General features: G+C 36.0%; 1 protein-coding gene across 3 annotated transcripts in view; it reads left to right on the plus strand.

Moving 5' to 3' along the window:
* The window catches only part of LOC124145860 (forkhead box protein P1-like), an 84,259-nt gene that overhangs the window by 47,900 nt on the left and 11,255 nt on the right, over positions 1-25,104 (plus strand). For all 3 annotated transcript variants that reach the window (XM_048383188.1, XM_048383186.1, XM_048383187.1), the window contains 8 exons: positions 1,171-1,383; positions 10,711-10,891; positions 14,822-14,909; positions 17,676-17,828; positions 18,565-18,793; positions 19,187-19,263; positions 19,615-19,716; positions 22,128-22,249. In XM_048383188.1, the coding sequence (XP_048239145.1) occupies positions 1,171-1,383; positions 10,711-10,891; positions 14,822-14,909; positions 17,676-17,828; positions 18,565-18,793; positions 19,187-19,263; positions 19,615-19,716; positions 22,128-22,249 (1,165 nt within the window). The remainder of the gene's footprint in view (positions 1-1,170; positions 1,384-10,710; positions 10,892-14,821; positions 14,910-17,675; positions 17,829-18,564; positions 18,794-19,186; positions 19,264-19,614; positions 19,717-22,127; positions 22,250-25,104) is intronic.

A 25,104-nucleotide genomic window follows, 5' to 3' on the forward strand; every position in this document is an offset into this window, starting at 1 on the left:
TTCCTATCAACTTGATGAATGTGAAATGATTATACTCCACGCTTGAATATATCATGATGAATAACTATCAAAACAGTCTCCTATTACTGTTTGTTGTCAATTGTTTATCATTTTTATACGCTCTACCGAAACCATGGCAACGCTCTTGCAGTGTTTGGGTAGCATTCATTATTTAACAAAAAGCTGAGGCGAAAAACCCACTCCTTGTTGGTTTTCATTTAAAGCTTTATGTTGTGCGACTATTGTGCTGTCATGTTGCAAACAACATAGAAAGTAGTCATTAGGCAGGCTGGGAGATACAGGAGCGATTGTTTAGTGTTATACGCACACTCCATCATATAATCCCTGCCATTGAATACATTCAATAGAACATGGACAGGGAATATAGCCCTGATATGTTTCGTACTAGAGTGTATGGTCCAACTGAATTAGTCTATTAAAAGCACTGCAGTTGCTTGTTTGTGTTGGAGAATTGTTAGGCAGGCAAGATAAAAGCTTTCTGGGCCTTGTTTATATCTGTAGCAAACTCCAGACTACGAGACTATTTATAATTGATTTGTTTACACCAGTGTCAGGGCTTGGGTTGTTTACACAGTTGCCTTTGGCAAACAGCCAGTTTGTTTATCCCGCCTGCCCATTATAAAATTGTCCAACTAGAGACAAGCTAAGATGGAAAGATAGATCGATGTTTAGTAATTTTCTGTCCTCACAAAGGAAGCAGTAATTTTAACACAGAACAGTTGGAGAGTGACTGATGTGGAGGATTTATTTCAGAACCGCTTTGTGCTGTGTTGGAAGGATAATCTGACAAAAACATGTTTTCTATGTGTGTTTGTGAATGAAACATTGCTGACATTTTCTCAACGGGTTTGATGTTGGTGAACAAACAACTCTCGCTTCTTAATGGTGTGTAGAAACTGTCTTCACGCACTTAACTTTAATACTGTGTTGAGGCACGACACTGTATCAGATTTATGAATTACAGTGTGATGATGAAGAGGGACTACAGCAGCCACTTTCAAAAAACTGTTGGCTATCCCAAGAATATGTGTTCGTTGCTGTCAGTTCCCCCAAATCTGGGTTTTATTTCCCCTGTAGGAGGTGGGTATGGTTATACCCCAGAGGTGCTATATAACTCGTATCTGCACTCCATGTTGCCTTCTACTTCAGGAATGATGTCTCCTGCCGAAATTCAGCAGTTGTGGAAGGAAGTGGCAGCGCAATCAGGATTGGAAGAAACACCCAAAAATGGGTTGACAATACCCACAATTCCAAGTGTAACGAGCGCACCTAGCGTGACTGTTCCTCCCCAGACAACTGTGATACAAGCTCCCTCATATATGACCAATGGTGGAATTCCAGTTGATGGATTCTTATTACCAGGTAAGGACAGTTACTAAGTACTGTTATTACCAGTTGTGTTCTATTTATCACTTCTCAGCATGTATATGTCAGCAGGTCACGAAATTGAATATATTGGCAGCTCTGTTTAACAAATGACATATTCACTGTGAGATTTACAGTATTAATCTATTTTTTGTCACTGATGTTAAATACCAGTCTGTGTCATGCAGGACCATTAATCCGCCATGTTTAGTCGCACACACGTGACTGATTTTAATGAACCAATGACTGACAGGTGCTACCTGTTATCCAATGTTTAGATACTGGGAGTGAATACTATTGGAAGTCTTGGTAGGGGGTGTTTGCTGACCAATAACTCCCATGCATATCTTTCCTTTTTTGCCCTGGCCAACCCCATGAACAGACCATGACCATGAACTGCCATCATTGACTTACGATAGTCGTAGCACTGTGACTTTTGTATCAACTCTATGCCATCATTGACTTATGATATTTGTAGCTCAATGACTGTTGTATCAGCCATGCGCCATCATTGACTTACTGTAATCGTGGATCTATGACTATTGTATTAACTTTACACCATCATTGACTTACGATCGTCGTAGCTCTATGATTATTGTATCTCATATGTGCTGTCTTTGACTTACGATAGTTGTAGCTCAATGACAGACAATTGTATCAGCTATACACCATTATTAACTTATGATCGTCGTAGCTCTATGATTATTGTATCTCATATGTGCTGTCTTTGACTTACGATAGTTGTAGCTCAATGACAGACAATTGTATCAGGTATACACCATTATTAACTTATGATCGTCGTAGCTCTATGATTATTGTATCTCATATGTGCTGTCTTTGACTTACGATAGTCGTAGCTCAATGACAGACAATTGTATCAACTATACACCACCATTGACTTATGATCGTCGTAGCTCTATGATAATTGTTTCTCATATGTGCTGTCTTTGACTTACGATAGTCGTAGCTCAATGACAGACAATTGTATCAACTATACACCACCATTGACTTACGATAGTCGTAGCTCAATGACAGACAATTGTATCAACTATACACCATCATTCTCTTACGATAGTCATAACTCTATGATAATTGTTTCTCATATGCGCTGTCTTTGACTTACGATAGTCATAGCTTTATGATATTCATAGTTCCATGACTACGGTATCAACTATATGCCATTGACTTAGCTACACTCACATTGTAGAACAGAATGATCTCGGGGCCTGGATATTATTTTTCTATTTTATGGGTACACACATCAGAGCTGAAATATATTAATGCAACTCCTTAATGCTGACTCTATTTAGCCAGAAAATATTTGTTTCAATGTACATGTATCCTATTTATGTCAGGCTTGCCACTGAACTTCAACCATACTTCAAGCAGCTTTTTATAACTAATAAATTTATCTGTCAAGATGTTTCTACTTTTGTCTGCAATCCATAATGTATTATTCACATTGCTCACCCATGAGTAAACACATGACGTTAGGTTTAATAACTGAAATTGATCATAAATATTGTTAGAAAATTAGTTAAAATGTTAATTTAAGTAATTTTCTGCAGAAAGCAAAGTATATTTATAAGTGTATATTTCTCAATGTCTGAGATAGAAAAGGTATAAGACCGGGAGACTTCAGATGTTCATTCAGATTGTATTCATAACCTTATTTAATTTATGATTTTGGCATCTTTCTAAATTTACGATGTTGATCAGATACAACTGATCCAGGTTGCTTGTTCTTGGACTTGCGTGAACTCCTACACAGTTTGTATTTCTGAAAGTAAATGTGCACATGTGTACGTGGATAGTGTCACAGCCGACTTCCTTCTCATATCCCAGCATGCAATGCAGTCTGAAGAAACACAATTTGATTCAGCCATAAAATAAATAAACAAGAGTAGAATGAGTCAGCTCTCTCCTGCTTGTCTTACATCAAGTGCTCAACGAGACAGGATGTTTAGAAAGGGTTGAATGTTTACTGTTGCCAGGGCGTTTTGTTTACTGTTGGTAACCTAAACTCAAGGAATAAACACCTTTCTTCTGACCCATGCACTTAATAATATTCCCCCAAGAACTGCTCATGGTTATTTGTTTGTTCAAAGCATCATCAGAAGGAAAATCAAGGCTGGAGAAGTTTCCTGACATCCCATTTCTATAATCTGTTTCTTGTTTTGTGCTACTTTCATAGAGTCAACTATGATATTCTTTGACCTGTGAATATTGAAATATAAAATAAATTGATTTTCTTTATTGATTTTTGTCTACACATGTGAACTGGAATAATATAACACGGGCACATGTTGTTTTGAAATATTTTTTATAGGACCAGCTAAATTATAGGGAACATTATAGATGTTGGGTTTAGTGTTTTATGAAAATACGAGTTCAGAAACACATTGGAAGGTTCATGCATATGTCTAACTAACAGAAATATATTGTCTTAGTCTTAACTCTTAATAAATGTCATTATTGTTATGAAATATGTGTCAACCTTTCATTGCTTGGACCCTGTGTGGCAGGAACCCGGTATCTCATGGCTGTTTGAGCTCAATGAATATCAATTTAGGATCAAGTGATCACAATGGCTAGAGAGTATGAACAGTCACTTCAATGGGTTAATGTAACCATTGTATTCAGAAAGTTAAAATTGCCAAATACACTTTAAATTCTGAGGTTCTAGATTACCATGAAGACAGTTGTGATGATAATAAGTCATCGTACCATGACAATCCTACTTCTGTTACACACAATTGATTTGGTTGATCCAGAGCTTATAACAATGATATAACTGTAATATTGCAGGCTGAGGCTAAATGTTGTTATATAACTGTACTTTTGCAGGCTGTGGCTAAATGTTGTGATATAACTGTAATATTGCAGGCTGAGGCTAAATGTTATTGTATAACTGTACTGTTACAGGCTGTGGCTAAATGTTGTGATATAACTGTAATATTGCAGGCTGAGGCTAAATGTTGTTATATAACTGTGATATTGCAGGCTGAGGCTAAATGTATGATATAACTGATATTACAGGCAAAGGCTAAATGTTGTAATAAAACTGTAATATTGCAGGCTGAGGCTAAATATTGTGATATAACTGTAATATTGCAGGCTGAGGCTAAATATTGTGATATAACTAATATTGCAGGCTAAGGCTAAGTGTTGTGATATATTATTTTGCAGACTAAGGCTAAATGTGATTTAACTGTAATATTGCAAGCTAAGGCTAAATGTTGATAGAACTGTAAAATTGCAGACTAAAGGGTAAATGTGATATAACTGTAACATTGCAGACTAAAGGGTAAAGGTTGTGATATAACTAATATTGTGGACTAAAGGGTATATGTGATATAACTAATATTACAGATTAAAGGGTAAATGTTGTGATATAACTGTAATATTGCTGATTAAAGGGTAAATGTGATATATCTAATATTGCAGACTAAAGGGTAAATGTGATATAACTAATATTGCAGACTAAAGGGTAAATGTTGTGATATAACTGTAATATTGCACATATCACAGCAATTATGTGTGAATTCATAGGGCATAACCTCTATTAAAAAGGTTCAAAACTTCATGAAAACCTCATGTGAAAATTAAAAAAAACAATTCTTTATTTAAGATAAAACTTGATTATCAACACCAGTTAGAAAGACTACAACAACAACAACTTAAAGTTTCAAAACTCTGTACAATTGTACATTATACGATATAGATATAGATATAGCATAGATTAGTAATAATAAAATTGTTTAATATAATGTATGGAAGACCCAATAAGCCAACAACCAATATGCAAATTATGTCAAATAATAAGTGGAAAAAACATAATATATTAGAAACTATTATCTGAACAATACTGGTCCAAACATGGCAGGCAAGTTCAGTTTCCAGGGATGACCTGCTGTCAATATCGACATTTCACTTTTTCATAATCAAGCTGTTGCCTTGTTTCATCTGATGATGTTGTCATCCACATAGATTTAATCAAAAGTTTTGTGACAGATGTTGAAGAAGCTGACACCTGAAGTTAACAAAATGGGGCAGAAAGAACAAACAGTGTCTCATGGAGTTCGAGAGGTTTAAGGCTGTCAATAACCTACTGTAATCGTTTGATAACAGAGAGGTTATTTTGTAGCTAAGGTTGTTTTGTACCATGGTACTCAGGTTATTTTAAATGATCACATGGCTGATTTGAAAAATAATTTTTTCCCACCAGAAATGTTTATTTGACAGTGTGGTTGATTGATCAATGACACATACGGTAGGCCGTGTGGGTGTGGGACGTAGAGCTTGTATTCTCAACCTCTCCTAACTTCATACAATCTGTGTGACACATGAAGATCCGGGATAGAAGAGGTCTTCAGCAACCCATGCTTGCCGAAAATGGCAACTATGCTTTTATTATAAGGCCACTAACGGGACCGGGTGGTCAATCACGCTGACTTGGTTGATGCATGTCATCGTATCCCATTTGCATAGATTGGTGCTCATGACGTCAGTTGCCGGATTGTCTGGTCCCGACTCGATTGTTTACAGACCGCCATCATATAGATGGGTTATTGGCAAGTGTGGCGTTAACCAAGAAGCAAACAATCTGTGTGTGCATCAAGCATATTTATTAATTTTGGAAAGAAAATTATTTGTTGTTGGCCCTTTAAACTTACTTTGCTCAAGATAAAGACGACATCTTTAGAAGTGGTGCTTTTTTCATTTCTATTTCCCATCACTAGCAATGGACCACATTTTTGCATTAGAGCCAACACATATTTTATTAAATGTTGAACCTGTCATGTAACTCAAACACAAAACCTGATTCTCTCACTCACAAAATAATGTAAATTGGATTACTGTTTAACAACATTGCTTCTTACTTGATCTGAATCACTTGCCACCTAGAGCAACATACAATGTGATAAACATTGAATAAATGTATTATAGCATTGAAGGGACAAGTCTGTTACATTTGTAGTCAGGAATACAGCCAGTTTCCTCCCCACAACTGATACACAGAAGTATTTTCCGATAGTTCACAAACTAGTAAAAAATGTGAAAGTTAGGCATGGGCTGTTAGGCAAGAACAGTGTGTGGCCGTGGCCGTGGCTGTACACTTGTTTTACTGACTCTATGGATCCGCTGACCTTAAATTTTGAAAATTCAGAAAGAAAAAAATCAGAATGACAAAGGTTTTTTGGGGTGTTTTTTTTTAATTTGTGAGGGTAATGATCGCTTTGACAATGAGAATAATCTAAGGGATTTTTATATTTCTAAAACAGAATTGTTTCAACAAGAAATCATAATGACAAGTCAAATGTTAGATTTATAATATTTACAAGGACCCAAACCAGACCAAGTTAAATAAAAGTTTATCACCTACTGATCTTAATCAAACTTAACGATGTATAAAGAAAATTCTGTATAATTATGTTTTTCAGACAATGGACCAAACTTTTCACTTTCACAATTCTGAAAACCAAAAAAAGCCTGGCCTGGGATAAAAAGACATTGGTTTACCTACCTGAGTAAAATATCAAGGAGTGATAAAATGACAAAATTTTAATTAAGATATTGTCCCAATGTTTTTAACTATTTTCACCTTTGTTTAAACAAACCCCAATTAGAGCCCCCTCTTTGTCTTCTGAAAAATAACTAAATAAAACCATTTGAATTTATTCATCTATCCATACGGATTGGCAAGGGAGGTCATTGAGTGCATATTTAAAAATGTTAGTTTCTTTGAAATTCAGCTACAGGGCTCCAGAATGACAAGCCTTCTCTATTCCCGGAGTCATATTCATGGTTTATGAACCTGTTGCATGTTCCATTACAAGTCATGTGAGTGCAAAAGTATAAATTATTGTTATTTGTGTCTTGAGTGAGCGTGATACACTTGACACAATAAAATTCATAGGCTGGGATTATTTTTTTGTCCCTTTGAGAACATCATAATTCCTATTTTATGTCAGATTTTGACATTTACATGTTATAGAGCATGTAAATGAAAAGTTTATCGAGCTATGAATCAGTTGCACATTGTTCATCAAAACTTCGTCTCTTGCAGACTCTTATCCATTATCAGGATAAAACTTCGACTTTCTGACAAGCATATTTGTCCTTTCATTGATGAAACTTTTCTTGAAGTTAAGAGTCTCTTTTTCTTAACTGATTGTAGGAAGTGCTTAAGGTAGCGTCTTGAAGGGCACTTGAAAAGCTGGACGGGCACATAGGTTTTTTTAACAAGGAGAAGTTCCAAGACCATTTGAAGGTTAAATATAATAGTTCTGAAAGTGTTTTGAAAACTTCAGAAAACAGTATTAACACTCACAAAAAGGCATGAAAAACGTGTGAAAAATGTTGAAATTTCAGCAAGATTCATTGTATGTATAGTGTGGGAACCACAAATAAATGGATGTCAAGTCTGTGTCAACATCACAATGTTTGTCTCTTCTTTTTTTTGTGGTAAAATATATTATATAAAGAGTAGAAGCAATGTGTATAGTGTGCATACAATTTACAAAGTAAAGATATGACAAGCACAGTCATAGATACACCTGATAATGGGGCGAGAAGTAGCCTTGAAATGTGTCCTACAACCATACAAAAGTGGAAACACATTTCCCCAAATCAAACGTGATATTTCCTTCTAAAGTTAAATTTTTTTCATTTTGAAATGGTTGTGTGGTCAATCCAGTGAACATCCCAAGTTTAAAAAAAACAAACTTTCGCCGCTAGACCGAAGAACGATTAAAATACTATTTGGTCTGGGAAGCTCGGCTAATAATAATCCATATATTAATACTAGCTTCAGGCATGCCAACTCAATGTGTTGAGAACAGATTCACCCCTGTTATGGTCCTTTTTAAGTTCTGTTTATACCATATTCGCACTCATGTTTTAGTGATAAATATCTCCTGCCTACGTCACATTGGGCTTTCTTCCCACATCGAGCTGATGTGTCATGATATAACTGAGTTATCCCCACTTATTCAACATACAGCTCACATTCTCATCAGTATAGCTTTTTCTTTTTGTAACATTATGTTGCAACTTGTTACCTTGATTTGACAATTATGATTGTACATCCTTCCCAAATAGAAGAGAGCATTCTGTCTCAGTCAAAATCAAAGTCAAAATGGTTTTGTTTGTTTTGTTTGTTGTTTAATGCCGCACTCAGCAATATTCCAGCAAAATGATGGCAGTCTGTTAATAATCGAGTCTGGACCAGACAATCCAGTGATTGACATCATGATCGTCGATCCACGCCTCTTACAACAAGCATAGTCGCCTGTTACAGCAAGAATGGGTTGCTGACACCTTGTGTTTTTTTAAGGGAAGCCTTTTGGGTTTTTTTGTTTTTTTCTTGAAATTTCAAGTTACTATGTTGAAATTTCAAGAAGTTATATTGAAATTTAAAGATGATAAGTTGAAATTTCCAGTAAGTTCTTGAAATTTCAACTTATTATCTTGAAATTTCAAGATCATTATCTTGAAATTTCAACTTATGTATCGTGAAGTTTCAACATAGCATCTTAAAATTTTCAAGAAAAAAAATCTTTTCAAAAATGGCCCTCAAAGGCTAAGTTGAAATTTCAAGATGCTTTGTTGAAATTTCAAGATACTAAGTTGAAATTTCAGGATACATACTAAGCTGATATTTTAAGATAATGATCTTGAAATTTCAAGTTAGTTTCTGGAAATTTCAACTTATTATCTGGAAATTTCAAGATCATTATCTGGAAATTTCAACTTAGTATGTGTCTTGTAATTTCAACATAACATTTTGAAATTTCAAGAAATATTTTTAAAATAACAAATGGCGCTAAAAGGCTTCCGTAGTTTTTGGTTTGATATGATAATTGAAATGTCCTTGCTGTAGCACAGGTCACACACAGTATTGTCAATATAGTGTCCCTTTTTGCTATCAGAGTCTCACTTATGGCAGAATAGTTAACCCATTGATCAGTAATTGATAGTGCGGTTTCACACACATGTATTTCGCTGTTACCAAAACATGGTATATCTTGTGTATTCACTGGCTATTGCTGTAGTAAATACACATAAAACAATTGGTAGTTGCCATGACAACGGTAAACAAATCTTGTGTGCTTGTGTGATATGAGGCTATAAGCATTGTTGATATTTGGATAAATAAGGGTGATATTTCTATGTCATTGAAATATGTTCCATTGATTTGAGAACTGTGTAAATATTTAATAAGTTTAATGACAACAGTGCAACATAACCAGGGACTGTTTGGTATTTAGTTTGTTTCTTTCAGACTTTTATATCAGAATATTCTTTCTTGTAGTATTGAATTCATTATTGATTTTATGTACTGTGATAACAATCATGTTTGGGTTATGTTTGCAAGATAGAAATATGTCCTTCATAAATTATGTTCTGAGGATCATGGATTGTATGAATAATACATATTTTCGTCTCGCATAGCCATAAAGAGACAATTAAATTTCACATGATAGCTGAATTCATGCTGACGTTCGTGTCAGCATAAACAAATACCTGTCAAAGTAAATAGATCTCTTTCCTTTCCATCCAAAATTAATGTAAAGGATTATTATGTGTAAGGTACACCTTATTGGCCATTGTACAACATAGAGGAATAATCGTGGATTACGAAAAAAGTCATTGATTGACCCTCAATGTTTGATTAATATTATTGTCTATTTCAATTCATGTTCTTATTTGAAAGTTTATGTTGTGTTGCTTTAATGATTGAAAAATTACTTTTATTCATATTTGTTCATTAAATATGTTCAGGTCAAATTTGTGACATACATACGTAAATGATTTTGAAAAAGATGTGAGTCATATTTAGGAATGGGAGAAAAGGATATCTTGCACATCTTATTTTTTATTCACTTCAACCCATGCTTGCCGAAAATGGCAACTATGCTTGTATTATAAGGCGACTCAGGGGATCGGGTGGTCAGGCTTGCGGACTTGGTTGATGCATGTCATTGTATCCCAATTGTGTAGATTGGTGCTCATGATGTCAATCACTGGGTTGTTTGGCCTAAACTTGATTTTTTACAGACTGACATCACATAGCTGGACTATTGCTGAGTGTGGCGTTAAACAACAAACAAAAGTTTTGAGCACATCTTTATTTTGTTCGCTAGTATTGTTGCAGGTTCATTTCCCATTATGAGTACAATTTATTTGTGTACGATTCCCACACATTGAATTTGTGCTGTATTTTTTTATATGAAAACATCATCTTATTCAATTCAGCAACTAGGGAAGAAACAAGCTCATATGTGAACACAAGACTTATTTGAGAGCTGTTTGTTGCAGGTATTGCTCCCCTCAACCAGGCTGCACCAATCAGCATCCGCCATAATGACAGTGCCAAGGCTCAAATTGGCAGTGAGGCCATCAACGGGTCTGCCCCACCCAGCAACCCTCTCTTCCGACACAGTGTGTGCAAGTGGCCAGGTTGTGACACTCCTTGTGATGACTACCATGCATTTTCTAAGTGAGTTAAACTTTGTTGTACAAGATAGGTCTATAACAGTATTATATAGGTCTGTTACAGTATTGTATAGTTTCATTATACCAGCTCATTGTGCGCTGCAATAACTTGTGACATTTAGAGACGGAGCCAAGCAACGGTACCATGTTACACCTTCATTCAATAACGGTACTGGGCCCTGTTCCACAAAGCAATCTCAGCACTACTACTGTCGTAAGCCTATGTTAAAGTATGGGAGCTACGATCATCTTAGCACTAAGATCGTTTTGTGGAACGAGACCCTGGATATCTGAACTAGCACATGCTTTGCAGTGATTGTAAGTTACAACAACATTTGTATGGTCTGCAGCTAAAACATGAATTGACAGAATGGAAGGTAGTGAGAAAAATACCCTGAAAAACTGTATAGCCTCAGCCTTATTTACGTCTGAAAACGAGGCATTCTGTCAGTCTGAGGTAACATCACATCACTGACATCATGCAAACTCACTATATTTATCAGCCTTTGTGTTACTTCCATATTGGCCTACATCTGCAGCACACAGGTGTTCTTTGATCCTTCACCATGGATCTATAATTTTTATACATCTGTGCCTTACCTAACAATAAAAATACATGATATGCAGAATAAATTAACCGAGTATAAATGCAAGTGTCATATCAACATTTCTTCCTACACATGTTGTCAGTTATTGGGGGGGGGGATATTGAAATGAGTTCCGTCCGTCCATCCGTGCATGCATCCCAAAATCATTTCCGGAGCATAACTCAGAAACCGTTAAATACTTCTCTACGAAACTTTGCATGTCTATCAGACTCATGCTGATCTGGTGCCTTTTGCTATTTGGGAATTTTAGAAACTTATATTTTTTATGTTTCAATGGCAACAAGATGGACTTAGGTTCTATAGGGTTGAGTTCGTTTCCAGAGCGTAACTCAAAACCCATTCAATACTTTCTAACAAAAATTTGCATGTTTACCAGGCACATACTGAACTGGTGTCTTTTGCTAGTTAGGAATTTTAGAAATTTTTATTTTAGAATTTCCATTGCAGCTATTTTGACATGAGCTAAGAGAAATGTTGGGTCAGTTACCTGGTTTGGGACTATAACATGTTAAAATGGGCAGGGGATATAGATGACTTCGTCGACTATACGCTTGTTTTTATTAAAGTCCTGACAATAATTTAAAAAAACACTCTGTCAACCAATGAGTTGCTCAATTGCAATATGCATACCCATCATGACAGTTTGAAATAAATAATCGATCGATATTATTCTGTCCCTTATAAAATGTAATCATCATTGAATGTTATGTGTCATCACAGGTGTAATTGATTAATTAATTAATTGATCCACATAATTTGTGACATTCTGATAGTCATGCTCTGACAATAGTAGTTAGTTGCAGAGTTGTCCTAACAAACAAGAAATCATACTGACTTCTCCAGACAGTGTGTATGATACATATATAGATGTAAAGTAAACTATGGTTATAACAAACTCGAAGACACCACTAATTTTAGTTTGTAATAACCGCAGTTCGTTATAAGCATATATACAGCGTTTATATAACAAAACCTCGGGACTAAAAAGTAAGTTTGTTATATCGGTCAGTTCGTTATAAACGTAGTTTACTGTAAATAATATTTGGAGCTTCTTGTTTTGGTGACATAAGTGTGTTGACTAGCTCCCTTATAAATCCATGCAGTGTCCTGATTTTCAGTGAACAAAGACAACAGTGGTATTGAGTCTTTTCTTTGGACATGATGTATCCATTTGATTTGAGAAAGGTGCCAGCAATACACCTACTAAGTACTTGTGTTGCTGTCAAAATTCACAATTTTCTGACAAACTGTACATGCTGCATAAGACCCTCATGTTTCACGTACCATCACTTACATGCTGTACTGAAATGCATAAATATCATCATATCATCAACGATACAATATGGAAAGGGATATGTAAACAACTAAAATATATGTCAAGTTTTATAGATGAAGTGCTTATAGCTTTTGGCGTAATAATTACGTTTTGAGCCTTAAATTTACGCTATTATGCTTATCCTCCCCAAATTACAATTTTTGACATTTTTTTTACCAAGTATTTACTTGTGTGACATCAGGAAGAACAAATTGTTAATGCACTGATCACATGAAGCATTCTACAGAGAGCTAGTTGCATGTACACCGATATTTCTTAGGAACTCGAAACACCATATTGGCTTTTTGCAGTACAGTTTATATTGTCACATGATGAACTTTGTGAAGGTGTGGAGCTTTGACCACGTGTTTTCTAAATGAATGAAGTGTTTCAGACGCCATTTTTTTGTCACCTAGCTAAACAATATCGGGGTTTGGAGGGCTTGCCCCCCGCATAGCAGCTTGAATTAAATGCTTTTGTAAGTGATTTATGATCTATAATTACCAAAGTAATTTAAAATGCAATGTTTTTGTTTGAATGTGGCCTTGACATATGTCACTGATGAGGTTTCTCGTGCTGTTTTTTATGTTGATGTTTTTTTTATGTTTGGGTTGATATTCAATTTCTAGTAATTTCAATGTTTAGTCATTTTTTCTGCTTATTTTGAGCTTTGTTGCCCTGTTTTCAGAATAGTGAAGCTACATTACTTGCATCAGGTCAGGTGTACCCATGCTCCATGTACACGTATAGGCTTAACGAAAATGTCAACGCGAAAACCAGCATCATATCATGGTACTCTTACCATTGCTCTTTTTCACATGAAATGATGCTTTTTTACCCCACTGAGAACCCCAAAGCTTCAATTAGGGTTGGCATCTCTGCTGATCCCAGCGCCTTCCTTCGAACAGCCATCATGTGGTTTACTTTTAGAATATAAGCAGACAGGGTCATCATCCACTCTATCACTGGCTCTCAGAACATAAATTTCAGGACATGGCAATAGACACATCATTGTTTCGATATAAAAATGTCCTGCCAGTACACAAGCATGAAGGTTACCGAGAAATGTTAAGGCTGAACTGGTTAGCTGTCTATAGGTGTGATAGAAGCCTTTCTCATGGCGCATGCAGCATGTGACGTCATTTTACTTGCAGGATCAGCGAGTGCACCGAGCAGGGTAGTGAAGGGAAGATGAATTGAAAAAAATCACTCAATTATTTCCTAGTAAAATTTTGGTCTGAGTCTTTCAAGGTTGTCCACGAAGTAGGTGTTGTTTAGAAAATGTATCTGCCAAGGTAACAAGGCAGCCATTTCTCACATTAAGAAACACTCTTTATGTAACTGAATTGGATCATTTTCTGAACATATAAAATAATTCTTACAAATCCTCTACCTCTATTACATCATCACCATAAATCCTGTATTTTCGCTGCAATCACACTATAACTAGATTTTCAAATTTTCAACAGAAGTCCTCTTCACTGCCAACTATACATCAGTAGTTGTTCCCAGATAGATTGTTTTCATTGTGTTTAAGGATATGTATTTCAAATTACAATGTACATGCAAGGGAGATAATTATTTTGACGGTGGACCAAATTGAGTAGATTCCTGGGTCCTTCTGGTTTACTGCTAGTCTTTGACTCGAATGACCCCTTAAATTTAACTTTCAAAACACTGTGGTAATGACAAGGGCCCCATGACTTTCATTTGGAGCAAATGTGTGTTATGCGTACATCCATTGTGACAGCCCAGTATTGGGAAGCTTACATTACTCCAACAAACATTTTAGTTTAGAGGAGCGTGTGATTTAATTATGCATCAGGGGATTCTTGGACCAAGGGACCTAAGGTGTCAGAATTTGCTGTGCAGAGTTGCATACCTTAGTCATGTCAGGATCTGCTCGAGTCTGATCCCAGATACTAACGGATGCTGTTGCCAGGCTCCATTGATGATGCCATTGTATTCATTTTGTTTAAGTTGACACCATGTTGTATATTTTTTTCGGCAGACACCTGAACAGTGAGCATGTATTGGACGATAGAAGTACTGCACAGGCGAGAGTGCAGATGCAGGTCGTTAGTCAGCTGGAAATACAGGTAAGTTCCCAAATACAGTTTGAGCAGGGACTTGATGTGTCCAGTATCTCTTTAATGGCCTCTGTTCACATACTGCTGTTTACTGATATGCACAACATTAAACCACACTCACTCACTCACTCACTCACACACACTTATAAATTTAGAGTTTAATTAAAAGATATTTTTAGTTGTATGATTCAATATTATTTCTCTCTCACATGCAAAAATTAATTATAGATACAGTGGCTATTATTTCAAATCTGCTACACTGTAGCATATTATAGTCAGTAACTTTGTCACGACCATATTCTCAAAGCACATTGAAGAAGATATGGACACTGCAAATATTATTCACTGTTGACGTTAATTGTGACGTGCCATTACCAACAGTACTTTTGTCATCTTTCCTGAAATATCTTGAAATATCAGCCACGAATTAATTGCAAAAAGTAATGGTGTGGCAATAATTGGCTTCATATTTACAAAGCAAGAGTTGACACTGACACCACGATAACAAGTAGTACACTGGGAAATAGCACTTGAAAAACATGCGTTTTGTGCCAATAAAGCTGTCAGTAACTGTCCCAGGCTAACGCTCTAGTGCTGGCTCACACTGTCTAAACCAGCGAGTTCGAGTCAACTATATAAAGCTTAAAGAATTAATCAAGTCAACGTTTACTACATAAGTGTGACTGCCCCAGTCATATAACATGGTGTGCTGGTGCAGTGACTTTCATGGGCCAATAGTTCGTCTTGATGTTGATGGAAGGGAAATATACAGGGATATATCCCAGCACTAAATGCAGTATACATGGGATATAAATGTGATATCACTGTCAGTTCTTCTGCTTGTTTCACTTTGTAGTGGAATACATAATTGAACAAAAGAAATTTGATGTACGAATGTCACAGGTTTATGTCATGCCTCCTGACTTCCTTCATTTTGGTTGACGAATAACAGCTTGATTTTGCATTTGTTTTGCAAATTGTTGGCTGTTAGATTTGACAGTGATTATAGCCAGGGGAAATCATTATGACATACCACTGCTTCTCTCTTCCTGAATTGTCACTCATTGTTGTATGTTATGTAAGTAATAATAAATCAACTTGTATGTGAAGTCTTTGGTTTGGAGGTACATATTATCAGTCTCAATATAAGACAAGTTTATGGCACCTAAAGTCCAATTAAATTGGTTGGTTGGAAATCTCTTGTATTCATAGTGGAAGCTTTGTCATTCTGACAAATTGAAGTATATATTTTGTTTCTACTTACATAGATCCTGAAGTTAGGGTCTTTTTTTTTAGTTTGTGTTTGTGTTATTTTCTTCTGATCACAATCTATCAGAAATGACGTAGAAACAAGTGTATTTATTAAAAAAGGAATATTTGTAGAAATAGTATCTTGTCAGTGAAGTTGTTGTGTTCGTACTGATCACAATTATGGGACCTTTTCCCCCAATTATTACATTGTCTGAACTTTGTCCTTAATTTCTGAAGGGCAGTGTGTAAGCAGATGCAAGCTGTTGCCAAAGCATAAATGTGTCGACTAGGTTATGCCACTTTAGTCGGTGTGTCAAAACCACAGAAATGTTGACATTTTGAAGTTTTGCTAAAAGTATTTTTGCTGTCACATGCCAATGCTCCCTTGACACGAAAAGATATTATGAAATTCTATGCTTTGTACCTAAAGTATTTGAAAGTGCCAGTTCTTGGTATGTCTATTTTCGTACATCAACATGAAATTGGTAATGAAAGTGCTGTGTGTCAAACAGCGCTTGGCACGTCTAGTTTGCATATGGTAAAATACAGTGGCATGGGGCATGACCTTCAACACAGACAGTTTGAGTCAGGTATTATGTGGAAAAAATTCTTATTTATTGTTCCTGACATAACAAAAGTCTTAGTAAAAGCTTTTCTGTATCTGATAAGAAATTATCGTTTAGAGGCTGATATGAATATTAATCTATTGTTGGATTAAACTACAGAGGTAGTTGATGAACATGATGAGCTACTATTGCCTCTTTACGTACGGCTTGTCTAGCATTTGACTGGCAGTCATTTGAATACTCTAGCAGATTCAGCCAATGGGATGCCTGACTTTTGAATCACCTTGTTATAACAAGCACATACATTTCTATATGGTAATTGCAACCATTGTTTAACTCTTATATTTCCTGATAATTACCGAAAGATTAAATGTCAAATTTTGACATTACAATGAACTTTTCAACCTTATTACATATTGTCTGGTCCCGATTCGATTATTTACAGACCGCAGTCATATAGCTGGAATATTGCTGAGTGTGGTGTTAAACCACAAACAAACAAACAAACATTTCACAGATCTATGTGTTCAAGAATAAAATGCAGCCAGTGCAAGCTTTTTTACTTGTCATTTTTGAAAACAAACCCAGAAATTCAGAGATAATTACCAAACCCTCAGAAAAATGTTCATGCTAAACTGGCATGCTCTACATCAAACCTTTACATTTTATCTGATTAATAACTTAGCTATTATATTATAGGGTATATATGTAGGGTATATATTTTTCAAATCCATTGGGTCTAACATAAAGATAAAAAATACTGTTTTCTTAAATATTGAATAACATTCCTGCCCCTAGTAGATTTTTGACATTTTGTTAACAGTACATTTGGGGGAAAAATACTTCTAGAATGTTATTTTATGCTATGTTTGTAAAACTTTTGGTCTTTTGATTTGTGGCATGAGATTTATTTGGTGTTGGAAATGAAGTTTTGAACGACGATGTTGCTTTGTTGCAGTTGTCCCGGGAGAAGGAGATGTTACAGGCGATGATGCAACATCTCCATATGAAGCCTCCCCAGCAACGTCAGCATTCGCCGCAGCCCCCTCCACAACCGTCGCAACCACAGCTGCTACCACAGGAAGTGAAGCCCGAGCCTATCACACTGAATGTAATAAGTACAGATGATCTTCACTCCTACGGAACACATTTTTGCCATACACTATATATCTTGATACTCACGTAGTGTTACGAGTTGTAATGAAACACTTTGTCATGATGTATACATCTGTCTTAAGTAATATTGTTATGCACCTTGTTGCAGAGCATTGCACATCTCCAAAGATATACTTTGAGGCAGGACAATACCATCTATATCACTATAGTTTTTGGCCATTCTGATACACTTTGTTGCAGTAATATGATCATATCTTGATAGTAGTGTCTGGTCTAAGCCTTGTTTTGCCACATGTCTACAGAACTTAGCTGTAAGAACATTTCCTCACAAACTATACTTGAGCGCATACAATGAACACAGCACTAAGGTCACTGCGACTGTTATTTGACTTGATCCCTGTGGCAGGATAATTGAGGAAATTGGTGTTTTATGGGAACATGTGCCCGGCAAACATGTTTGTACCTCTTGCTGTGATATGTCTACTGTGAAATATTAACTTCTGAGCATTAATTTAAGTTTATTGGAATTTTGTGCAATGAATTAAGTACAATTTATATTAAACTCATTGCACTGAATTAAGTTTAATATATTTGCGAATGTGTGATGTAGTAATCTGGAGTGACCTTTGGCCAAGATAGATTTTCAGCTTCATAAATCTCTTCATTTCTGAAAGTTTGCTTCAAACTTATTGTTGGTGGAAGAGCTTATCATGTTATGGTGTACCTTCCAGACACCCACCATCATGCCCAAACTCGCTTCAATTCCTCTATCAACGGCACCACCTCACCCAGCCGTAACCGTGGTGACGTCACCAGTGGTTGCCATGACGCCAACACTGACCCCAAGCTCTCAGCTTCCCAATGTGTCGCAAGCACCTGCTACGCCTCAGTCGACACCCACTGGTGCAGGGACGATTAGGCGGCGAGTTTCAGACAAGTGCAATCTTCCCATATCAGCAGGTAGGCTAGATTTTCCATTGGTTACACCTAAGAAGTGTATGCATTGTTCCGAATAACAAGTAAAAGAGATCTATGAAAACAACAACAAAACATTTAACTTTGCAACAGTTTTCCAAAGGTTAGTCCCTGGCCCCATATGTCATGTTATGATGTTTGGTAAATTTTAGGTGGCGGTTGGGTTGAGCATTAGCTCAACACGCCTAAGGCCTGTATTTGATTCCCCACATGGGTACAATGTGTGAGCCAATTTCCAGTGTCTCTTTCCCCCATGTGATTGTTGGAAATATGGAGTAAAACCATACTCACTCCTTATCAATGTTTGTGTTATTCTGATCAAATCTGATTGTTTGATTAATATTGGTTTGTCAAATATTGTGACTGACATAATTTCAGAAATCCAAAGAAATCGAGACTTTTACAAGAACACAGATGTAAGGCCTCCATTTACTTATGCGTCACTGATCAGACAGGTAAGATTGACCAGATCTTTTTCGGGGATATAATCCTTCAAATAGTTAAGTCATAATTTCGGGGAAATAATCCTTCAAATAATTAAGTCATACTGATGTTCAGTGCCACAACACATTGTGTGTTAATGATCTAAGGGAGGTAACTCTGATATCACATCTATCAAATTGTACAAAAACGGGTTATATATTAATTTTATGCAGTACAATTCAAAGAATCTTTTAGTCAAAAACAAACTATTAAATAGTCTAGTTACATTTTATCCATAATTTGCAGGTTGTTTCTGTTTATTTTCTGAGAAAGGATCTGGTAGAGTATTCGTATTTGTTTCACTGGCATTGGTTTTTCCACAGGCTATCATTGAGTCTCCACATCGTCAGCTAACGCTGAATGAGATCTACCAGTGGTTTCAGAACACGTTTGCGTACTTCCGACGTAACGAGGCCACTTGGAAGGTAGGCACTGGCCCTCTTCAGAGAACACTCCAGCTGGTATTTGGGCCATGTTTGGGTCAGACTTCAGCTGACAAATTATCAAGTTGGGATTAAGAAATTTTGTCAACATACATGAATGCTGCACACAGATGCCCTAAGCAAATATTGTGCATTCCTTGCTTGTAAAATGATAATGGCTTTTGATGGGAATATCAAATTTTATTTTAAAAGTTTATATTTAGGATATTAATCTTTTTTATTTCTTACCATGATCATAACATTTTGGGGGGAAAATTCATTTGACGAGTTGTCAATTTTTATATTTTATGATTATGGTAGTAGGTTTGATATAAAGACTTGCATCCAAACATACATTTTCTGTTGATAATGTTCAGCAGGTTTTGTTAAAAAATATTTGCTTTAGTTTTGTACAGAGGTTTTGTAGGAATGATTGGACATTGTCTTAACAACTTCTTGCCGGTACACATTTCCTTTCTTGTAATAATTTCTGAAGAGATCAAAAATTTTTAAAAAGAACAAACAAAAAACGTTTAGTTCACTTTAATTTATATGCCCCAAATGGAAAATTGTAGGGAATTGTAAGAACATTGGAAGATCTAGTTATATCATGTCAAAATGTTGATGTAAAGTTTTCTATTGCTCTCATTTGATTGGTAGGTTGTATCATTGTATATGGTTCATATGCAACTATGCTTGAGGCGTTAAGAAATTCGCCTTAGGGTGCTCTTGTATCGAGTATTGTCTCAACATCTGGGTAAAAAATGTGAAGCTATTAGATACAGCATTATTTTTTATTTTCATTTTTAGTTCTATATACCATGTTTAGTTTTAGAACCCACTAAATATAGAAAGCTGTATCCCTTAGTTGCAGTGCTCCTAGCCTAGATGTATACCATCCTGTATCCATAGAAACATCTAAACTTAAGAAGAATATACTGCTCAAAAGCATGTGAGGCCATGTGTTATGATCCGTATCATATGTGTGATATAGTTATCTTATAACACATTTCAACTACTGTTAAAGACCATATGAATATCCACAATTAATGGCTCTCGCTAATTGGATAGTTTACGGGAGAAAAAACGAGACTGTGAATATGAATATGGCGCTGTTTCTTGTTTATCATTGGAATTCCTAATGTAGCTTTAATTTGAAGTTTCATGCATTCTTTTGAGCAGTTTCTGACATTGACATATGATTCTTCCATTATTAAAGTGTAAGGGAAATAACTCTTGGTACAAACCTCAGTTTCAATCCGAAACTATTTCTTTTTCTAAGGAATTTGTTGGAATATACTCTATACATATATTTTCCATCTGAAGTGCACTCATCTTTCCATTCAGCAAAATATGTCATTTGTAATCTTCATTGATAGAATACTTATACCTTCCAAGTTTTACTGTTGAAACTATCGGAATTTAAAATACTATATAGGATTGTTTGTTACAATTAGTGACATCTATATATGAAAGCAATCCCTACCATATATCTACTTGCTGGAGCACTGTGCCAATGTCAGTAGGCAGAGCATGGAGCCCAAAGGCAGATCTCCCAAACATCCCAGTACTAGATATCGGTGTGATTTCTCTGAAAGAGGCTTCGGAATTAACAAACACACAAAAGCTGAATGAAAAGTATCCTAGTATAACATACATAACCTGTTGAAATGGTTTTGTTCTGACATGAGAAAATTTGGAATTACTAATTTATGATTAATCATCTAATCATAATATACAAATTCTGTTTGTCCCTTGTAATGAACAGATAATAAGTATCCTCTTTCATTGAAAGGTAGTGTAACTGAGTCCAGTCAAAATAAACTGGAATCCTGTTCTTGTTAAGTCCAGATTATGGAACATCTTTACAGTATCTATCAATCATCATGTTTTGTTTTTTTCAATCTCTATTTTTTTCTGACATGAAATCACCAATATTGATGTGCATGTGATACCCAGCCCTACACCTGCTTTAGTGGGGGCATGCTCCCAGCTTGTATCACGTTACAGTTATAGACGGTTTCGGAATGATTTGGTTAGATTTGGTTAGATCTTAATCATGGAGCCACTTTTAGAATGTAATAGAATCAAGACAATATTTCAGAAATATGTTCATTTTGAGCACATTCCAATTTCCAGTCATCATATCTTTAAAAAAACATGCTTTTTGGCTATGCTTTCATGAAGTAATGTTTTCATTGAATAACAAATTTACAAAAATGATAGCTAAAAGCAAAACATTTACCTGATACACTAAAGAGAAAAATTGATAGTGCATATATGGTTTTAGACATGACTATGTATTTGCTAAGAGACTATAGATGAATGAAGCATGTGTAGGGTGTCGGAGCATCCCACCTTTGGTTGTAGTGGACCTACATGTAGTAAAAGGATTTCTTTATGTTTCTGTGTAGAATGCTGTGCGCCACAACCTTAGTCTTCACAAATGTTTTATGAGAGTTGAGAATGTTAAAGGCGCTGTTTGGACAGTGGACGAGGTAGAATTCTACAAACGGAGACCTCAAAAATTGAGCGGGTAGGTTGCAAAATGCTACCTTTGTTTTTTTATGCTTTTATTCTCCTAAACTGAAGAGTTCTTGCTTGACAGGTTGCCATTCTGCTGACGATGAGATGTGAACTGTATTTTCAGTTCACTGAAAATTAGTTCATTTCGTGTTATTAGGGTTTGCTGAATGAGTGAAAGTTTTCACTGCGTGATGGCATGAGCAGGCAGCCCTGTCACCGAGAAATCTTCTCGTCAATCAAGGCCAATCTTTCCTTTTTGCGCTAACATTTTCAAACTTGGACTACCTCTCTCTCCTCCTCTGTTTGTTGCACAGAATGCTATTCGCACCAACTTGTCCCTGCATAAATGCTTTGTAAGATATGAGGATGATTTTGGATCTTTTTGGATGGTGGATGACTTTGAGTTTATAAGAAGGCGGCATTTGACACGAGGAAGGCCCCGAAAGTATCACGAAAATGAATCATCTGCACAGTAAGCACCTTTCTTGTGTCTGCAACCTGTCCGTCCGTCTGTACGTACATGCGTGGACCTGACCGGCCTCTAGATGGCGCCAGTGTAGAAAGAGCACTCTGTGTCAACCGAGGCCAGAAGTACGATGCAGTAGATAGACTTTTAGACCAACTACCTTCTTTCCTGCTTTCCCTGCTCGAATCCAGCTTGCGTCATCTTGTTTCTTTCATAGACAGAGAATGTCCTAGTTAGTGCTCTGATATCGAGCTGCATGTTTCCTCTGTAGACTAGGAAGAGTATAATGGCAGTGCAGTCTGCTTGTTCATATACACCTGCCAGGCAGCTGGTGACAGTTAAATGTTTGTATTTAGTTAGCTGCAATGATCTTGAGAAGCCGTGCTACAGAAGTGTTTAAATGTATATCTGTACGTTGGAAATAACGCTAAAATGTTTGCCTACTTTTCATATGAATTGTGGATGAATGAATAATAACTGGAGAAACTTGTTGGGGAATGATTTTTTTACAACAGTTCAAAATTTGATATGAGATTTCAGAAAACCTATTCCAAAACTGCATGTTAGACTTGATGTTGTTCAACATCATACAGAAAGAAGGCAAAATTTGTTTGCTTTACATACCTGTGCTTTCCAGATAAGTGCATCAGTGCAGAATATCCAAATGTGTCAATGTCGATGGTTTGTTGGATTCTATGAATGTCTAGTAGCATAGTACTCAATGTGTAAGTGCATTTGAGAAACTGTGAGATCAATAATATTATTCCAGACAGGGGCAGACACCATAGGTATAGTTGATCTTGGATGTCCATCAAAAACAACATATTTAATGCTCCACAATTGTTTTAAAAAATATATCTCGATCTTATTTTCTACAATTTTCCCCGTAAACATGGTTGTGAAAGCAAACAAATTTCTGATAGAAATGCGAGTGTAAGACATACTAGAATAGCCAAGTCTTGCATGTAGCGGCCTTGCTGGAAGACATCTGGTAAGTGGTCAACTTTTGTGAGATACAAACCAGGGGTGTGATACGCATCATATTGACCAGTTGTGTGACAGGTTGGTACATTGGATATCATACACTTCCATATTTGACCAAATCTCCCTTGTCTCCCTTTGAATGTAATATGCAGTTTGAAGCTCTGATAGTTGGAAAAATAACAAAAGAACAGTTTCTTCTTGTTTAGTATCTGAACGTGTATGAAAAAATAGGGTGTTCTTCAACTTCATTTGAGTAGTAAACATTGCGGAGCAATTGTGAAAAAATGTAGTATTAGTGAAAGAAATGTGCTGAAGAGCTGTCATCAAGTTAATGGAGAGTTTGGTCAAGTACGGACAACATATTCATATTCTATGTATTACATGTTAAGTGAAAACAAGTCCAGAAAAAATAGTGATGAGCATTTGTGACTAGTTGAATTATCCGTGTGATTCAAGAGTTTGTGTGTGGACACTGAGGTGACCTGACCTGTCACCAGACACTACATACAGTACCAACAGGGTAGAATGCACTGTAGAAAGGAGGATTTGTAATGATAAAGTACTAATTTGTTTACACATTTGTTCAAGATTTGATAATTCAATTACTTACACAATGCTGATAACATTGTAATAATGTCTTATCCAGTTTGTGTTCTTATGGGTAAGGTATGTCAATGCATGTATATGATATAATGCTGATATTGTCACAGACTGCCAAACCTTTGATTACAATGAAATGGTCATTCTAAAACTTTAGCTCACCAGGACCATAGATCCGGGTGAGCTTATGGTGTGTCATGTTATGTTTGTCAAATGTAAGAGAATGTTTAGCACAGTTATAAAGTTAAGATTTATTACATTAGAATCTTCAACTTTCAATGGCCCTAGATTTGTTCATGTTTGTAAAACACAACTCACCTTTTGAGAAAAATTACCAACCAATAATAGACCCAAACCTTTGAATGTTTATACTTCTCCGTTGAAACCACAAGGTCCAGAGCTGAAACAGTGTAATAATATGGAACGCTACAACTATATTTGATAATGGCATTTCAGTGTACAGTTCTCTTTAGCAAAATGAAATATAAAACAAATCAGATTTATAATATTGTTTCAAAATATATATGATAATGACCATTACAAAGTTGAAGTTAATTGTAGGCATCCATTCTGCTGTACCAAATGGGTACGTTATGGTGGTATCTTTGTAGCATAACATTTTTCTTTGACATTGAATTGTATGCTGATGCCAGGATCCCTTGTCAAACAGACCATATCACACACACAGATAACATCAAAAGTATTTGACCACCACATTTTTCTAAGTAAGTGCCTGAAAACATCAGTGCATATTACTTCCAGCTCAATGATACCAGAGACCCATGAAGATCCAAGGTAGAATAGGTCTTCTGCAA

This window comes from Haliotis rufescens, unplaced genomic scaffold (genome assembly GCF_023055435.1).
Source record: "Haliotis rufescens isolate VD_foot unplaced genomic scaffold, xgHalRufe1.0.p SCAF_45, whole genome shotgun sequence".
Classification (NCBI taxonomy): Eukaryota; Metazoa; Mollusca; class Gastropoda; order Lepetellida; family Haliotidae; genus Haliotis; species Haliotis rufescens.